General features: G+C 38.9%; 1 protein-coding gene across 4 annotated transcripts in view; it reads right to left on the bottom strand.

Moving 5' to 3' along the window:
• The window catches only part of SYTL3 (synaptotagmin like 3), a 37113-nt gene that overhangs the window by 5371 nt on the left and 11602 nt on the right, over window positions 1-20140 (bottom strand). For 3 of the 4 annotated variants that reach the window (XM_035899787.1, XM_035899785.1, XM_009644307.2), the window contains 10 exons: window positions 18791-18842; window positions 17531-17603; window positions 16449-16521; window positions 12915-13039; window positions 8992-9135; window positions 6050-6234; window positions 3730-3832; window positions 1585-1755; window positions 1276-1375; window positions 26-134 (listed from right to left, as the gene is read on the bottom strand). In XM_035899787.1, coding sequence (XP_035755680.1) covers window positions 26-134; window positions 1276-1375; window positions 1585-1755; window positions 3730-3832; window positions 6050-6234; window positions 8992-9135; window positions 12915-13039; window positions 16449-16521; window positions 17531-17603; window positions 18791-18842 — 1135 coding nt within the window. The remainder of the gene's footprint in view (window positions 1-25; window positions 135-1275; window positions 1376-1584; window positions 1756-3729; window positions 3833-6049; window positions 6235-8991; window positions 9136-12914; window positions 13040-16448; window positions 16522-17530; window positions 17604-18790; window positions 18843-20140) is intronic. The other variant, XM_035899786.1, reaches the window with a different exon arrangement.

Below are 20140 nucleotides of genomic sequence, written 5' to 3'. Positions count from 1 at the left end.
TTGAAGTGTTAGGTCTCATACTTACCCTTTAACAAACGAGTTCGTCATTCCAGCAGCTCTCAGCGTGGGCAAGTTCTTGGCCCCAACTATCATAACCTGAAGCTGGCAGTTAGGAACTCCTTGGTCTTTTTTTCCTGAAACAGGAGCATTTATCACATTAAACAACCAGTTAGGTCAGCTGCTAGCCTAAGCTGCTGCTGTAACTAAGTAGGAAAATGCCTAAGCAGTACCCCTGCAGTAAGGACCCACAGTGCTGTATTAGCAGCATTTAAAAGATTTTACCCTGCTTGTACAGTGTATGAGTCACACAAAAAAAAGCAAGCAATGAGTAGCAGGTTGCTTTGTGATTCCTGCTCCAAACACAGAGCTTTCTGTTGTATTTGTGAAAAGTAAACACGGGGCAGTATCCACAGGAGCGTTCCTCTGAAACAAAGCCAGAAGCGGGAAAAACAGCTCCTCTGTTGCACTGCTAGTTATAGAGCAGAGACCCAGTACACAGGCATGCATAGGGAGGGGGAAAAAATGGAAGCAAGCAAGCTGGCAACTTTGGGCTCATCTGGAAAAGAAAATGGAAAAAAATTCAGTTGGTCTCTACCTGTTGCTATGATCCTGAATGCAGAGAGCACTACTAGAGCCCTGAACATCTGCATACCTCACTGTGATCTAGGGAGGTAAGGGAAATGAGGTTGTCCTATCCCCCCTGCCCAGAGTGTTTATTTTACTCCACCAGCAGGTGCTTGCTCTGACACACTACAGCAATACTTAATGTACCTTACAAGTCTTTCATTACCAAAAACTGAATCCTGACTGTAAATTTTGAGCCCAACATCTTCCAAGTGAAACAATCTCTCTAAAATGAGACCACTGGAGGAAGCCCAAGGGTGCCAGTCTCATACCCTTGCAGCCGTTTCGCTTCCACCTTTTCCCTAAATTGGCAGTATCTGCCTCGGGCAGTAAAATTGCTGCATCACCTCCAGAATAAGGTCTATTGGCAACACCATGACAGGCACAAGCTGTCCAGCCAAACAGCTGGATGCATCCTACTGCTGCCATTATAACGCGCAGCTTTTGTTGGCATTAAAAAGAACAAACAGATGAACTTGGCAAATGTTTGGATTTTAACAAATTTAAAACATAATACACCACAAACTATAGTTTGCAGTAGCTGTTACCAACGCCATAGAGGAATATTATATGGACACATTTTCAGTTCTTCATTGATCTCGATTCTCTTCTAGCCAAGAGAGTCATCATGTATACTGAAACGCTTTATACCTTCAAACTGGAAGTTTGAATACTGGGCTGGTACTGACAGTCTTGCAGACACGAGGAGTTCACTGCTGTACTGGATAAGATCATCTTCAGGCTTTTCAAGCTGAAGAAAGGGACATAGAGAAACCTGCATTACTGCAATCATTCTATTCCACATCATACTTCACAGCTTATTTATGTCTGCAACACATCTCATTAACAGGCTGGACTGACAGCATTCTTCCCTCCATGACTTCAGAAGGCTGATCCTTTTCATAGCTTTCACGACATCCTGCTTTTAAGATACAGCTAAGCACAACAATTAAGAATCACCTTGGGTTTGAGCTGGTACCAGTTGAACAACTGCACCATGTTATCTTCGAAATTCCATGCTGCCAGTGGAATCAGCACTTCCCCTAAAAACACCCTGTATTTGAGCGCTCCTGCGTGCCACACAGAGATCTGAAGCTGCCGACTTCCCAGCTGTGAGTATTCAATCTTGTACTGGAAAGATAAACAGCATTTACAAACCAATACACATGATGAATGCAGGCCCATGCTCATAACCTGCTCAAAGGAAGCCCAGCCGCAGCATGGCTGAAGGCATCTGGATGCAGACAGAACCATGTTGTCTGAACGCGCTTTGCAGTTTGCATATGACCCCGCTACTTAAATGCTAAATAATGCTCATCCAAATATGAAACAACATTCCAGGAATACCTTAGCCTGCCTTGCTAAAGGTTTTGATTATTAACTCAGAACTTTAAATAATTCTTGACTGGGTTTTGGTGGTTTGTTGGGTTTTTTTTTGGTTTGTTTTGGGTTTTTTTGTTTTTGTTTTTATTATTATTATTTCTGTTTTACACTCCCAGCAGAATTTGGCTGCTCTGGAGGTCAGTTCAAGATTAAGACACCTAACAAAGGCGCTAAAACTTCCGTTCTGGTCAGTGGACATCTACTCAATGCAGCCAGCAGGGGCAAGGAAGCAATTCAGCTGACCATGAAATAAAGCCCTAAGCTACTCCCAAAACATAGCTAGAGCCCTTTGAGACATTGCTGGGTATCTAATATACCCACCTGAGACTGGTAAACATGATACCCAGCCTAGAGGTGACCTGCAGCCTCCTGGACTGAAAACTGGAGGTGATGACATGGATGAGGACATTGTTGCCCACATTTAAGCTGCAAACCACAAACTGGGCGTAGGCTCTGGGGCAAATCACCCTGAATCACCCTGGGCTCCAGTGATTCCCAAGAGCACTTACACACCTCTCACATGCAACTATCTAAATGCAGGCACCTTCATTTGCAGCTAAATCCCACTGAGTTGGATCTCAGCATCACTGTGTAGTTCACCTGCACTAGCTGCTACTCTGGATGAACTAATAATTAAACTAATTTAAAAGACTTCTAACTAAACTACCTTTAGCATTCATGCAGCCAGCTCAGGCACGGCTCTCACTCTCCCTTTATCAGTTCTGGCTTTGAAAAGGGACTATAAAATTAGGACCAATTATTCCAACTTCAGGCTCTTTTTTTCTCCCAACTTAAACCCTACATACAGACTTTGGAATATATGAGAATTACACACATTACACAAATCTTTTTTTGCTGTTATTGGATTTTAACAATGGTCTTTTCAAACATTTTGCTTGTTTCACTCACTGCAAATTCTTGATGCTCACACACACTGAGAGATGGGGGTAACACTGAAACTCTTGTGCTATTATTATTATTACTACTACTACTACTTCTTATGTGCTATTGTAGCTTGCTGATGCACACAAAAAAAATGGGTTTGTAGTGATCCAAATACAAAACTGGAGCTGGGAACCACCAAACTAATCCAAACTCTCCCAGCTGATAGTACTCAGCTTCAACTTCACTCTATGAAGTGAGAAAAATGGTTCCTATTTTCTACACACAGTTCTTACAAGGATGCAAGAAGTAATATTGCAAGGCATTAAGGAATTAAAATCATAACTACTATTCTGTGGTGAGATTAATAATGTTTGAAATTAGACACTACAAAGAGGTGGCCTGGCATGAGCTGCACAGGGAAAAGGAAGCAGTTAGCATTCAGCTAATGGCAGAGAGACACTCCCAGTGGCACTGGTAAAAGGGGTATCGGTTGAAAGGGAAACTTGTAAAAACACTAACTGCTCTGCAATGCACCCTGTTGCTGAATGTACAAATAAAGTGTCTATGGAAGACACTTTGCTTTTGCCACAACTCAGAACAACACTGGAATTCATTAAGAGTGTTTTCATGGAGAAAGGCAGACTCTTATGATGGCTTGCAATTTAGCATTTTAATTCCAAAAACATTTTCTCTTATTTGGACTGAAAAAAAAAAATTAAATTATTGTTGTCAGTGAGTCCTAGATTTGCCCCACTGGGACAATTCTGAACTTGCAGGTCTGTACATTACGAAATGAGTCATTACCATGGAAAAGCAGCACACAATTGCAAATGGTACCTTCAAAGTCTCATTGAATACTGGATCCACCGTGCTCTTTTTGACAGCTGTCTTCCTCTTACTCCGAGGAGATTTATCAGGAAGTAAATAAACCTTAACATACCTTGTAGATAGAGAGAAGGATATACAGAAAGTGACCAGAAGGAAAAAAAAAAAAAATAAAAAATCAAACTAAGAAGAATTAATTAGATGAGAGGAGTTTTTTCTTAACTGTTAAACAATTCTATTGACTTTGTAATTTTCCAGGCAATAAAACAGCAAATTGTGATATATACCCTTTGCCAATAAAAGGAGACAGGCTATAAGGATCCCTGTATATCATTCAGCTAATGTGTTTCAATCCTATTCTAACTGGGAAAGGGATTAGGATCTGAATAGGTATCTTTTGTTTTCATACTCTTGGCCTCTAATAAAATAGCCACCAAGGAAGTCACCTTGTCAGTTGTAGCGGCAGCTTTATAATGAAAACACACAGTGTATTATGTGCTCAAAAAAAAAAAAAAATCAACTCCATCAACTTTAGGCTCATTGCTGCTTGTTCATGAAGAAAATATCTGATCTACAACACCAAGTACCATGTAGCAAAAAAAGATATAATCATACAAATAATACACAATAATTCATAACTCTCACAAATGCTAATTGTTATAACAGTCACTGGAGAATCTCCTACTTCCATTCTAAAGTGCTCAAAATTGCCCTAACATTGATTCAATGAAAACCAGTACAAAAAAATTCTGGAAGCTGAGTTGGACCAATATCAAGCACCAATGATTCCTACCCAAAGTTTCTCATGTGTAGGTCCACATGAACATTAATACTTAAACATTCCCCTTAATATGAGTTCAGAGGGCTGTAATTGTGTAATGGCTTCAAAACTAAAGAGTATTGGCAATAGAGAGGGCTTGCTCACAGCTTGGCAGAGAAAAGAGCAATTGTTAACATAAATATTTTTAAACTGTACTTTAACATATTTCAGATATTAGCATTTAAACCACTTTTAAAACAGCCTCTTGATTAACTTACTGGGTAAATAAAATCAGCCATCTCTCATATCATCAGTGCAGAATTTACACATCTTCCCTATTCTTTCCAAACTTACCCATAGGTAAAACTTCTTTTTAAAATATTCAGGTACTAGAAATTTTAGCCTCTTGCTCTATCACCCCAGATCAATTCAATCAAAAAGTTGTCAGTCAGACCTCAAACCAGTCAACAAGCTAAATAATTCAACAGGTTTTAAACATCAGTTAAAAGTCTGCTTTTTGGCAAGTGCATTAAGTGAGTACACTGCCTGTACCTTCTCTATTGGCTTGGAAACCAATAGGAACATATAAATGTACACCGATGGAAAACATAATGTTCACTACACAGCACTTCCTGCATTGCCCTTCAAGCTTCCTGTAACTGTTTGCCTGGCTTAATTACATGGGGACTTAAAGAATCTTGACCACTTCTGAAGTGCTTCCAGACTGCCCTGTTGCATGAGCTGCTGTTCCAGCAAGGCTCCTTTCATCACCACGCTCGTCTTCATGAACATCCTCTGCAAATGTGCAAAAGCCATATTCCTTCTGTGTGACGGTGACTGCAACTCCACAATTCCAATGTGGTCACTCCAGTGCTCGAACATGGTGTGACAGCAGGGGCAAGAACAGGTAGTTAGGTATTCCACCTGGTGATTTTCTATCAATGACTGCTGCACAGTCAGAGAGGATCATTTAGTAATAAACGGACAAATCACCAAAGCTTGACTATCCAACCAAAAATGTCTATGGCATATTTTATCCACAGAAGTAGGCATTTCTTCCTCTTACCTTAATACATAATTATTAAACAGCTTTATATTTTAAAATGAGTTGCAGTATCTGAAATTTCTGTTCTTATTACAGAAGATGGAGGCACAGAAGTAATATAGCAATCACCCTGTGACCCACAGTGAGTCAGGAGATGAGTTAGGAACATGACATCTCATGTTTTAGCCACTTATGTATTAATTTTGCAGGCATAACTTAAAATCTGAACAGCTATTCTCAAGATCCAAAGTGCTCATCAGGAAGACAGACAACCAACTGCCTGGTCACAGGCAGGGAAAAAGACAAGTACTAGGAGAAAATGGTCAGAATGGAATAAGCGCTGGTATGAAACTTATTTGTCTTGTAGTATGTATATGCAAAAAGGGCTGGTATATACATTGGATGTTCTGAAAGTGCTAATATGGCATACCATCATATATAAATCAATTTCAATCACAGCATACATAGGTATCTTAAAACCAGAATATTTTCCGTATTTTTTTTCTGCTTCTCTACAAAATACTTACGGGTTACACTTCCTCTTCTTCTCCTTCTCTTCTCCATAAGCCAGGTTCTTGCATCCCCTGATGCAAACTTCTAAGATACAAGCTTTGAAGATGTACCTTATGGCAAACTCTATTTCTCCCGTGATGTTAGCCTTGCCAAAATTGCCAGACTCAGTGCAAGTGCTGCTAAGACTATACAAACTTCCCTAAGAAAAGACAAATGTTTGGGAAAAGTAGCTTCAGATCAAACAGGACAAAACATTTCTTTCCCTCAAAGGTCAATATCTTTACAAACATGACTGTAGAGCTACTGCAAATCACAGAGATTTAAGGTAGCCTGTATAAAACATTCTGTTGCTTCCAATAACGGCTCTGAAATTTATGACTAATTGCAATTCCACTGTTTTGCCTTTTTCTCTTTGGTAAGCTCTCTAGGCTAAGAAAATGCTTGCTTAGGTAACTTCTAGATCTGGAAATTGTCTCTGAATAAAACAGCTATGTGGCTTCCCATGAGAAAACAGGATTAAGTGTCTGAAAGGAAGAGAGTGAAAAAACCTCTGAAATTTAAGAGCATACGAAACATTGAAATAGGCTGCTTTTAATACATAGCTCATAGTAGGGTACACTGCCAAGATGTTAGGTTCTATCAGGTATTAAAGGAAACCAAAGTGGCCTTGCACATCCAGTAAATATTCTAAAAGATCCCCCGATTCCATGTAAAAATTACATACTCCATACCGCAGCAGGCTGTTCAGGAAAGATTAAAATACAGACATCCAGCTGCCATATGTTGGTGCACAAAGGAGGTGTTTCCTAGCTCACCTCAGCCACTTTGCTCTCCTTTCATCTACTTTCGCCTAATGGGGTAAAGGTTTGGATGCTGTCCATCCACATATATAAACAGCATTTGCATCTAGCATTCACAGAGGCCATGAAACTGCAATGAGAGAAGAGACGGTAATACTTTCTGTGGCCCAGCACAGGCATGTAACTTTATGGTGCTCTCTAGCCTTCACTGTAACAAATTATCAACTCAACCAAAATAGTTTGGCCTCCATTCAGTTAGAGCGATACTCTTTAAGGTGAGCCCTAGAAACTTTTTACATAGCATATGTCACGAAGACAGAACTGTTGCTGTGATTAACCTCACAGCAACACTACCCTAGATTGCTAAGATATCTATGTTAGATCACTCCTCCCTCTGAAAATAAGCACCAACCCTCACAGGACTGGTTAACCAAGGAGTTCTGCATTGCACAACCCACCCGCTGAGCGTGCAGAGTAGTGTTCGTAAGATCTTATCTCTCTTCCATGCAGATGCTCTTTTTCATTTGTGCAGTTTGACAAATATTCAGTTTAAAATTCACAGCAACAGCTGAATTAAAGAAGCTATCTTATAAGCTCTAAGTAACATACAAGCTTGACAAAAGAAAGGTTAGGTGCTTGTTGAGGAAGTCACAGGAAGTGTTAGGACTGTTTTGGCCTGATGCTTGTTGCATGTAATCTTGCTCCCTCCGTGAGACATGTATCAGTGCAACCAACCTCCCTTGCAGCCTTGTTCAGCTCTGCCCTTCCACTCACTGACACATTTTTATTCATCTGACCAGAAAATGCCTATTTTCCACCAAAATCCTTCATGACAAAGGAATGCAAGTAGATTTTTGTCTTAGTTCATATGTCCTAAAAAAACTTCTGCCAAAGTCTCTAATATTTATTCCACAGAACCTCTTATTTATATAGAGAGGCTGGATAGGTATTCTGATTAATGATGTTTGGACTGAATATCACTACATGTGTCTCCCACCTGATCAGGAGTCGCACAGATGCAATGTAGAAATCGCTTATCCTTTTGGCTCAGTGAACAGGGATTTAGCAATGACTTCATATACTGCACCCCTGCTGGCACAACTGGAAGCAATGCCATCTGGTATTTTGGAAGACACATTTTCATGGAGCAGTAATCAACATCCAACACTTACCCGTAAGGGGAAGTTTAATGGAAGTTGACCTTCCCTTTGTAAGACAGTAGAAAATTTTTCACTTTTAAGCCTGGGCTGTCTATAGCCCCGTTCAACCAGTTGTCATTAGAATCACAAACATCATCCAAAATTGTTATCCATTTGTCAGTTTAACACCTCAGACACCACAGTGCAGTAACCTATGAGAGGTGGCCAAGGTCCTTGTGTGTGTTTTTACTCACCTGCAAAGTAAGCAGGCTAGTTTAATTTTGATTCCTTCAAAGCCATTTTAGGTCCCTGATTTACAATACCAGTCATGAATTCTCTGGATACTTCGCCCTGCTTAACCTCATCACTAATACATAGAATTAGCTTCCACAGTTAATCATAGAGTCTTTAAAGCACGTGCTGAATCCATTTATAACTGGCTTCCTTGTCTCTCATTTGCAGTATTCAAAATGCCATCCATCAGAGGATGATTCGATGTCATCCCCTAAAACCTATGAGCTGCTCCCCTGGCTTCCATCACTGTCAGCTTCCTCTTCATTCACTGACATTCTGACATTTGAATTTCCACTGACATTTCCATTACCACAGTTCTTGCAGAATAACAAAACCCTCCAGTTAAATGAAGTTTTAAGAGAAAAAGACAGCTATTAGGTTAGAAAGAACCATGTTCACAATACCAACTCTAATACAAATGGGAAGAATATTAGTTGCATTTTCAAAATTCAGAGGAAGCTGATCTATCAATTATGAATAGGTATATCCATCTATCAATTATCCATTATTAATTTGATTTGGCTTATGCTGCAAAAAGTTCACAGTGTTACTATGAGGACCATGCCAAAAGCAGTCGGTCTTTCATCAGATATGCACTCAAGTAAAATTCCTCCTTCATTTTGTAATATAAACCAGCATACACCAACATTTTGCACAGGATCTTGGCTTTTATATCTGTCCCCATTAGGCTCCTGTTCTGTTGTGCTTCACCCTTCAACTTACGTGTTTTCTGCCATCACAGAAAACTGCATCACTTGTGGGACTAGTTGTTATGTCTTCTTCCTCCTTGCAATTCCTTTTGGTCAGAAATTCACTGTCATTTTGGGCACCGGTGATGAGCTGTTGAAGACTGGGTGTACTTTTAACCTGTAAGAAATTCAGCAAGTAATTTTTTTTTTTTTTAATTTAAGAAAAATGCCCTGATTCCTTTAGGAATTTAGAATAAAATTCAGTAAATAGCTACAATTCACTCTGATCAATCTCACATAGGTGGCACACTTTCAAACACAATGTAGTAACTTAATTTAAATACTGATTGACAACTCTCTCACCCCAGCTAGTAGGACATTCATTACATTAATCATTTTCTAAAATCAACATATCATCACTCATCTAAGGATCACTACCACAGCAATTACTAACAACAGTTTACTAATAACGCACCAAAAGTAGCAATATACTAATAAAAGACCTTATTAGCCTTTAACAAAACAGTAATTTTGCAAAAAAAAAAAAAATCTTGCCTGCAGGAAATTAAAAAAATTAAAAAAACATATTTTGCAATATGTATGACACATGTCCATATCTACCTATGCAAGAATGAATATAGGTTGAAAGAGACTTGAAAATAGAAAAAGACTCACAAGTTCTTATTTAGCTTTGGTTATAGATAAAGTTTAAATTTCTGAGGTGTTCTTGACTTTACTTTGACTAAGTCCGTTCACCTTTCCAATGTTTCCATGAAAACCCTGATAATTTGTGGAAAGTTAAGATATACAGTAGCAAAACTCCCTGAGATTTGCCTTCAGCCACCTCTGTTACCAATAAGAGCAGTTAATAGAATGAAGTGCCAAAAAGACTAATACATAATGGCTAGAAATGTGCTGAAAATAGATTTTAGCTCATTCTGGCACACCACTACCCCTGGATAATACAATCTATTAAAAGTATGCTCACAGCTCAATGGGTAGGAAAAGAGTGAGGTAAGAAATTTTACAGAGTTAGGATCCAAGAAAATAATTGCTTAAAAAAAAAAAAAAAAAAAAAAAAAAGGTATTACAGGGATTACCTGAAAGGCTAGAAAGAATATAATGTGACCGAATCAATGAAAGGATTGGGACTTATTTGCATAGAAGAAACAGATAATATATATTTAATAGACCTGGGAATCCCTCCTGCACCATCAGCAGAAAGCACTAAAGAATGAGGACAACAGAGGAGATAATATATTGAGATTACAGCTGAACAAACAGGATGTGCAAAATCCAAACCAGTATGCTGTTGTTATAACACACAGAAATTTTTATGTGTAATAACTGCCCTACCTTAAGAATGGATGTAAGAATTTATTAAGTTCCCTTGTGAGAAGGAAACAGACAGAAAATGCATTCAGAATATAGTCTCAAAAAAACTCCAAACAAAACAAAACCATAATTTCTCAGCAGAGAAATTGCCTTCTGCTTTATAAAGACCTGAAACCACGAATTTCACTTGCTAACCAAAACAAGCTACTACACACTGAATTTTAGCCACTACTTGGATCAGAAAAAATTCTCTGTTGTGTTAAACAGAATATAAGTGATTGACAAGGCAACGTAAGTACCAGTGCTCAACTTAGCATCAGGTCACATAAGCAAGCCGCCCAGCTAGCCCAGCTCCAATGTCTGCAGCAGCACGCAGCTGCTGTCACAGGAGAGGTAACCCACAGCTACCAACGCACCACAAACAGCTTCCAAAGCTTGCACACGTCTGCTTGTTTCCCCAGTGAGGCAGGTATAATTGCAGTTGCTTTAATGAACTCAGAGGTTCCAATGGTGAGAGGCCCTAGAAAACATTATTCAATTAACTTCCTAAATCCAGATTTTACACTGGCTGGTAGTTCTTGACATTGGAGTGGTTTTTTCACTATAACTGAAGTTAAATGTAATCTCTTTCAACTTTAATCTGAAGGAATTGAGCTCTGAACACGTCACAAATTTGGAAAATGTACTTAAGAAACAGGTAGTGTTCTTGAATCTGAAGTGGTGCCCCAGTCTTATACTCTGCACATTCAAAATTGCGGAGTTACAGCTATTACTTCCCAGTCATTCCTAGGAGAAAAACGCACACTTTCCAGGGGAAAAAAAATACTGTTTCGATTCATTCTCCAAAAATGAAAGTTCTTTCTGGGGTGGAAATCAAAACAAGTAGTATTTCTACATCACTTTTTGTTATAAATTTGAGTAATTAGTTGTTTTGCAAGTGTAATTTAAAACAGGTTCTGTCCCTAAACTTAAGTCATAGTTCTAGCAAGGATGTAAACAGCTGCCCTTATTAAAGGAAAACATAGATGAAATAGAAAAAAAATAAATGGAAGAATAATGCAATAGTACCACTGATAGAGATTAAAAATATTTTTTAAAATCACAGTAAAGGTACCAAAAGCTATCATATAAGCACAGGGAGAGATGCATAAAGTTTCCTTCAATATTAAAAAACCTAAATGGCAAAGATGACATTCACAAGAAAAAAAGGTCAACTAGCAAAACTAAAACTGTAGCTTAAATATAGTCTAACTGGTTTGAATGAAACGAAAGCTTCCTGACTGGGAGAAATAGAGCTCTGACACACAAACAACATCAAAATCTATCTTTCAAAATCTGTAATGCAAAGGGTGGACATAAATTAAGTCCTAAATCTTTAAATGGGCAATTAAAAACCCATACAAATAATTCGGGATCTCCTACTACTACATTTATCAAGCCAAAGAATCCATATCCACCTTTTAAACCTGACGGGCTGTGTGTGATCAGCATGCAAAAGAGCACAGTTCATATTATCTCCAACTCTGATGTTTTTCGATGCATTAAAAGAGCAGTGCTCTGCCAGTGGAATAAAGTAACACTGCAGTGTGGTTTGCCACAATGCAAGCAGCACTTGGGTAGTTAATAATTGTTGCCAATTTTGTTTATAATATAATTGCATACAAAAATACCAGAACTAATTTCACAGAGTTCACAGACCTTGCTGCACCAACTCAAACAGCTAGTCCATGCGGGCTGAACTTCTGTCTCTTCCATTTATCAACACCTAGCGCTTCAGAGGAAAGTGAGAAGCGTGCACCAAGGGAGCTGTGAGTAATATTTGCCATGAGGTCTGGCCCAAAGCAAAAGCTTTTCTCAGCATCTAATTCAGGCACTTAGCAGACCACATTTACCTCATTCAGATGAACAAGGCAATTCAGTAAGTACCCACTATGTGGAAAATTGAGCATAGACAAAGTTCAGTCACTTGCGAGGCGAAAGTGTACAAAACAAAATCTTCAGTGTAACTTTAAAGCAGATATGTGACATCATCTTCAGCCCTGCACAATCTGTGGAAAAACAGATGACTGGATTTTTCTCAAACTTCTCAAGGCAACACTGAAAGCTAGAGACTGTAACCAAAGCAAAAGGAAAAGGGAAGTTGCCCAACAACTAACAGCAGTCAGCATTTTCTGCTTGACAAATTAAAAAGTGCTCAGAGAGTGTCAGGATGGGTTTTGGATGGTGATTGATAGCTTGGTCCTGTTCAGCAGCAAGAGGGGTAGGAGGAGGACAAGAGACAGAGCACTTCCCTGCAGCCCAACAATCACACAGAGCAGACATCAATCAGCCTCAAGAGAGTCTGTGAGCACCTGAGAGCAAAACCACCCATCCTCTCCCTCCCTGTGTGAGGGTTTTTGTAAAATCTCAGCCTAACATTTCAGCTCTGGGCTGAGATCAAGTGTGCAGACTCAGTCAAATCCCTTGTGAAGAATCAGTTCTGGCCACTGTTGGTGAACATCAGCTAAGCCCTGCTCATATAATAAAAGTAAAACTCCACTGTATAAGTCATTATTCTTACAAATATATTCCATTCCTGAAATAGCCCTTACAGTTAGAGACTGCATATAATAATATGAATACCCTGCTTGTAATGTTGATGGCAGTGTCAGACTGGCTCCTTCTTTGCTTCCTTCTTTCCACATTATGCCCATAATCTGTGGTTAGGAGACATCCATCAGCCATATCATTCTGGGACTTCGAGATTTCTGAAATGAAAATAAAGAGAGAAGTCACTATAACAAACATTGCAAGCAATCCTGTAGATTTATAGGCTAATTCTGTAGCTTTCAAACTTTCATCCTGCAATTTTAGTATTGATCTCCTAAGAGTAAGAAACAGATGGGAAGGCAAGTGCTTGTCCCATCTTGTATAATTATATTTTGCCTACCTAAACGTTTCCTGCTGTTTCAACTGGAAATGATACTCCTTGCTTCCTAGCCTTACAGCTGCTGCAAGGGATTGTTGTATGCTATCACACACAGTTTCCTTGCAGAATTAGCTACTCCAGTCCCTACATACAGTTTCACTTATAAAGCAGTTTGCTTTGGTTCAGGATAAAACTGAGATCACTATAACAACATAAAGCAACACAACAATGGAAATTAGAAAGCAGAGCATATTGGAAAATATTTAGAAATTTATCGAAAATATGGATGAAAGGAGAGATATTACATCCTCTGGTCCCAAACCACATACAATTTTGAGAACATGAGAGGCCCTCATTGACTTCAATAACATTACTCATATGGATAAGCTTATGTCCATACTTAAGTACCTTATTGAATTAGCTCGTCAGTAACATCTAGTTTATTGTCAAATAAATCTATAGGACAATTGGACATTTAGTGCACCACTTTTTGCTTCTTGTTCCTCTGGGTACAGTCACAACTTCACTTAAAGGGAAGAGCAGCACTCATCTGTGATTTCTGAAGTTGAAAACCAGGCTTAGCAGCAGACACTTTGTTGTAAATCCCAGATAGTCTCTCATGAAGAATTAATAACTTGTAAGTGGTACATGAAATAGCTATCATATGTTTAATAGATACAGAAGAAATACATATTTCTCTCACAACATAAGCCTCTGTGGAGGAACCTCAGACAGCAGACAATGTGTCATTATGGTATTCAAAAACAATGGCCCTCCTAACTGTGATTTTTAAAGCCACTTTGGGTTAGTTCTTAGCAGCGTTCAGTCCTCAGATGTTTACTGTACTCTGTGTACACCATTAAGGCATCATGTGACATATTCACAGGCAGGCTCAGTTAAGCCATCTCTGACTGTAAATGAAACCGGGTTTTTAAAATACACAGTGAAATCAGAGATCATAAAAGAGACTGGAGTGAGAGATCTAATGGAGTAGATACGATCTGAGTAGCTTGACCAGCAGTAGAAGCAGAAACACAAGCTTGCTTCACACTCTCTTAAAATGAACAGGTTACAGAACAGGTTACTGTGAGAAAAAAATGATTGTTCAGTTTTCATATCTATTCCTCCTTTGGCTTCTCTAACCAAATGGTCAATAAGATGGACACTAGTGCCAAGGGTGATTTTGCACTGCAAATAAAACTACAACCAGCAACTCATTTTACATTCACCAAATGGCAACCATTGGATTATAATCTCCTGTTGCTGCCAAGCCATGCTGGAACAGGAGGTAACAGCATAAAGAGCAGACTGTACAGCAGCAGCATTGTGCTGCACGTGCTAATCCTTTGTTCCCACTGCTCTCAGGCACTCACACACACTGGCTCCAGTGATAGAATCAGTCCCATAACGAGGTTCTCCAGGTTTATTTACTGCAATACACAAGAGCTGGGTGTATTAAATACCTCTGCAAACCAGGACATTTTTATCTAGATAAGATGTAGAGTACTAACTTTAGACACTCATGACCGAAAGCATTTATCAGCACAGTACCAGGTTTCATTAAGAGGCCATATTGTCTGAAAGAGCTGTTTTCTTAAGTCAAGAAGCCCAAGTCTTTCTCTCTATAAGACTTCCTGTACTGTTTAATTATTGACCTCAGTGATTGCAACAGCCTGTTATTTTCTCACAAATTAAAAGGTTCGACCCTAACTGAGGATGATAGCATCTGAGTGGGGTTTCACATACAGCTGGATTAAACTAACAACTTGCTGCCATCCCCCTCTGCAATCGCTCCTCTTCCCTCCTCAGTCCCCAGCTCCTGGCCACATGGCCCAGCACCCTCTCTTGTGCAGGCTCCAACATATATGCCCTACCTTGAGCCTATTTATCTCACTAAACCACCAGAAAAGTACCCATGTGTTTTGTCTGGGTTAATGTTCTGCCCTTTTAATTAGCTAAATCAGTTTCCAGAGAAGACCAGAAACACTGGTGCTAATTCAAGTCAAGCAATGGCAGCATATGGCCAGAAACAGAGAGAGGACAGACATGGGGGAAGTAGGACCTTCCTTTGGGTAGCAGTGGACTGTTAAATAAGCTTGCTGCAGTCCTGACAGTCTTTACCAGCAACCGTGGGATATGACCAGGCTTCAAACCAACAGAAGGCAGAGTAAATCACTTTGCATCCGATTCTGCGCTGCCTCAGCTATCTGCTTCCAGTAACAAAGTATCCTATGCCACCCTACACTATGCTTCTGCTGGGGAGAGACAGCCATTGTGTTTCAGCATACCTTTAATAAGTCTTGCACAGACACAACATTAAATTTGTGTAGTTAAATGAGAACAGGCCTTTAGGATGGGCGGAAGAAGTTAAGAGGAAAGACCAAACAAGAGCTCAGAGAAGAGTTAGGGGGAAAGGCAAAAAGGCACTAAAGTCGAATTTATTCAGGTCTAATCTCACATTTAGGGTTGTCTAAGATGAAGCTAGTAAGAAAACACTAAGTTTCTTTCAAATACATGCAAATCTGCAAGCCCCTGTAATCTTCCTAAGGTTCAGAAGTTGTTTTCCTCTGGTCACTGATGCCTTTAATTTGTTCTTCACAAATGCTGGCTGTCCTCAGTGTAGTTAGTTTTAGAGGCGCGTACACAGTCTGCACCCCAAAGAACAGCAGGCAGCCTGAGTCAATGGAAGGAACCAAAAGTATCAGAATTAAAGAAGAGTTGTTACGACCGTCTGGCTCTTAGAAGTATACACTGAAAAAACCCACATGACTAGACAGACCAAGAAAGAGGAAGGAAGTCCTCTTGAAAACTGCCAGTTAATGAAAATATTAAACTCTACCTCCACTACGTGATAGATGCTTTGACAGGGTCAGCTGGGGTTCAGTCAAATAGATAACACAAAGATCGCTACAGTAGAAAGCGGTTATTATGCTGTGCTAAACGTGAGTTAAATATACTGCATCTGAACTCCCAGTAAACTTAAAAATAGCATTATACAGTCTTTTCACATCTTTACAGGAAAGGCATTCTGGGTTGGTTTCATCAGCTTGTTAATCAACTAGCAGAATGCTGAAGGAGAATTAGACTTACCGTATTATTTTTCAGGTTGGCTCAGTCTTGGCATTAGTCATTTCAGCCATTACTCAATACTCTTTGTTTAGAACTAGTTTTTGGCCAATACTTTGGCAAAAAAATTGAAACATTTGACTACATTACTCTAGAATGACAAAGCAGTGAAAGCTACTTACTTTTGATATGTGTTGTGAGAGACAAAAACAGGTTTTCCACAGATTTATTAAAACTTTTAGACTGTCTGAGTTCCTGCAAACGGGAGATGCCAAGAGTAAGAAAACACAAAATATTTGCTGTTTTAAAGTTACCGTGATCACATATATACAGACCACAAAACATCAGATGGTAAGGCAGCAGCCCTTTGCTCACTTCTGTAGACAAATACATCTGAGGATATACGTTGACATGGTTGAAAACTGTCACACTAATATATGAAAGATGGAAAAAAATATTTTCAGTTCCATACTCTTTGGTGTAAGTGGAACTCCTTGTAGGAAGATCACATAGAAATTGCATAAATACAACTAATGACATCACTGATTTGTTGTAATGTACTTAATACTTTGAGTAGGAAAGTCCTATCTATTACAGATGCTCCTCTGCCTGTGAATCAGTGAGTTTTCATCAGACTCCTGGTAAAGCACATATTAGAATGTTTAGAGAATTGCAACAGGCTTCAAACCCAGGGCCTCAGGACCCAGTCCAAAATGAACTGAAATAGTAATTTAGTGTGATTGCAATGAGTTTTGAGCCATAGCCTACTATTCTGTCCACTAGAAACTGTATTGCAAAAGGCAAACATCAAATTAACTGTTTTTTACTCAGTAATGAAAGTAACACATGGAATGATCACTTTATAAATTACTATTAAATATCATAGGATCATGGGATCCTTGAGGCTGGAGGGGAGCTCAGGAGATCTCAGTCCAGCCTTCCCGTAGTGAGGCACCAAAAACCGGGTGCAGTATTCTAGTGCCAAGAAGAGAGGGTTAATCACTTCCCTCAAAAGCTGAAAACTAACTGAAAACATCCTTCATAATGGAGTCTGATCTTTCTCTCCTACTACCAATGCAGCATAAAAAAAAAAAAAAAAAAAAAAAAAAAAAAAAAAAAAAAAAAGACAAAGGAACGTAAGGCTGCATTTATACCACAATATGATGCTATGGCAGTTGCTATTTACTGCATTTCTGTGGCTGGCCTTTTCATACAAATGACACCCTAAGCGGTGCACATATACATATATTTTGCAGATATGTACATTTACCGTCACGTTGCTTCCTGCTGTGGATTCTGTGAAAGGAGGTGGAGTTGGAGGTACGACAGAAATTTTACTAGAAATTTAAGAGACAACAAACAATGCAACAATTAATATATTATGCTAATAGATGGATAAATAAACCACATTTGTGCACAGACCTAGTTTAGGACAGGCTTCCTAGACTTCTACATGGTTGGCAGTATTACAATCTGTGTCCCAACCGTTAAAACACAATTCCTGTCTAATGCACCCCATCTCTGTTACAGAGATGTTTTCAGAAAGCAGTCATCTTTATTTACAATACTAAAAGGATCCTTTCTTGCCTGGGCCCAGAGCTGTTAGAGCCCCTTTACAGCATTCCAGCCATTTCATCTGTTGTAAATAGCCTAGATCTGGGGAAAAAAAAAAAATCTGTTATCTGACTGAGTCCATTATCATGGCACAATCATGGACCCTAAAGGCAGCCGGTGAACTTCCTTTTTGATTCTCTCTTACTTTTACAACATCGAGGTAAAAGCAAGTCCTTATGCAGCCCTGGTTAGGATCATATCTAGCTGACTGTAAGTTTCTGTCTTATGCAGCTATGCCTCGGCAGGTAATTATCATGAAATTGAGGCCATATCTTTGAATCTTTTTTTTTTTAAAGGAAGAGGGTTTCTTTTATATAATACAGTTTAAGTAGACTGTTATTTCATTATATATCACTTGTAATAATTTAAGTATGATCATGCTTAGACCTCAAGTCAAAGTATTCAATGTAAACTGGATTTTGTACTTGTTTTAAGTTTTGGTAAGCAGATGTGCCTTACTGAATACAGAGCTTCTTGCCTACTGTTTAGTCTAAAGCAATCAAATCAGCAATATCTCCCATTGAGCAAATAATGATGCTATTGCTATTACAACTAGTAAATAATTTTTATCTCTGATCATTTAAAAGTAGTTGTAAATCTGAAAGACAAAGATGTAAACAGGTATGCAAAAAATATAAGCAGATATAACAAAAATTGTGCACGTCCCTTCATTTCAAGTAAATAAGACACTATTAGTCTAAACATGATACTCTTTTGTACTTGGGACCCTTTCTATGGATTGCTGAGAGTTAAAAACGGTAATTTTTCTATGCTTTTACCATTTGTGCTCCCAAAGTATTGAAATTTTTCATAATAAAAAAATACAAACTGCTGATCGGTTTATAATATACAATATATTGCGTATGTAAATTGTCAGTGTCCTAGGACCATTTGTCCTTTTGAGTCTTACCTCAGTTTCTGATAAGATTTCAAGAGCTTTGCACCAACTGTTTCATGTCTGCCTGTGAAGGAGAAAAAAAAAATCCACCCAAAGGTCATTTAGCAGCAACAGCAGTTACTAGCACCTATATAACACTTTTTAAAATCAGTGCCTTTTCGGGAATTGGCCTGTATTTACAGAAGCTCATGCACATGCAAGTCAGGAGTGAAATCAACCCCCACCTGACGTGCCAGCACACATCCTAAGCAACACACAAGCTTCTCCTGCATCACAAACTCTGTCACGATTTCACCTTCACCTCTCACAGGTGACATGTTCAGACCAGCTCTTCACAAATGCTGAGGACAATCTCATACAGATGCTCACAGGCCCATTCCTACAGGTTGCCAAGTGCTCTCAGCCTCCCGAGGGCCAGGAGGCAGGTAGTGCACGGGCCCACTGCGCTAAAGCACCCTTCAACCATAAAACTCAAACACTATGGAAAGCTTGAAAATGTGTACAAGAGTAGGCACATGGTCATCTCTTGCATCTTAGGAAAAATTCTTTTCGCTTTTCCTACCAGAGACCTGAACAATCATGAAAACGCATGACTAGCTCACAAATGTAAACAAAGTCCTTTGCTAAGGCCATCCCTGTGGGGAAATAGCAACCATGTCACGTTCCTCAGGTGAGCAGCCACATGGTGTAAAGAACACCAAGGAGCAAGCACTCCATCAGGCACAAACAATGAAGACTCATAAAAATGTAGTTTACTCCTGAGTGATTGCCAACAGAAAGAAGGCTAAATGCACTCAACAAATGGCCAACTGAAAATATGTGGAGTGGCTTTAGTCACTAATAATTCCTAATGCAGAAAGCTGCATGTGATCTATGCTTTGCTGAAGATGTCATTACTTACAACGTATTACTTACATATAAGTAGCAGACCTTGGTGGTGGCAGAAACAATAATCAACTTACCGATGTTACAAATTTAAATCAGAACTCCAGACTTAACACTCTGTTATTAATAAGTAGTATTTGGTATCTTGATTTATTGCAGCATTAAATGATTCTTAGATTTTTAATTTATTAGTCAGTAAGGCAATCTACCACTTTTATAAAAATATGACTTTTACTCTTTAGGTAGAAGCTACCCAAAAATTAATAGAAAGCATACCAATGTAACTTTTTTCTTTTACACTGCAACATGAGAAAGCTTTACTGTACCATGTATTTTTTCAGTTAAACTTATTTTACAGTGAATGTTTCACTTGTGTCATATTTTCAAACCAAAAGAGGGCACTGTCTCTCCAGGCTTGAAGTATACCTAACTACCACGGCTGCTGTTTCAAAAGTTTGCCATTTTTTAACCCCTTTA

This window comes from Egretta garzetta, unplaced genomic scaffold (assembly GCF_000687185.1).
Source record: "Egretta garzetta isolate BGI_Z169 unplaced genomic scaffold, ASM68718v1 scaffold397, whole genome shotgun sequence".
In the NCBI taxonomy this organism is placed as follows: Eukaryota; Metazoa; Chordata; class Aves; order Pelecaniformes; family Ardeidae; genus Egretta; species Egretta garzetta.
The sequence above is the reverse complement of the archived record's forward strand: the minus strand, read 5'-3'. Positions and strand labels throughout refer to the sequence as shown.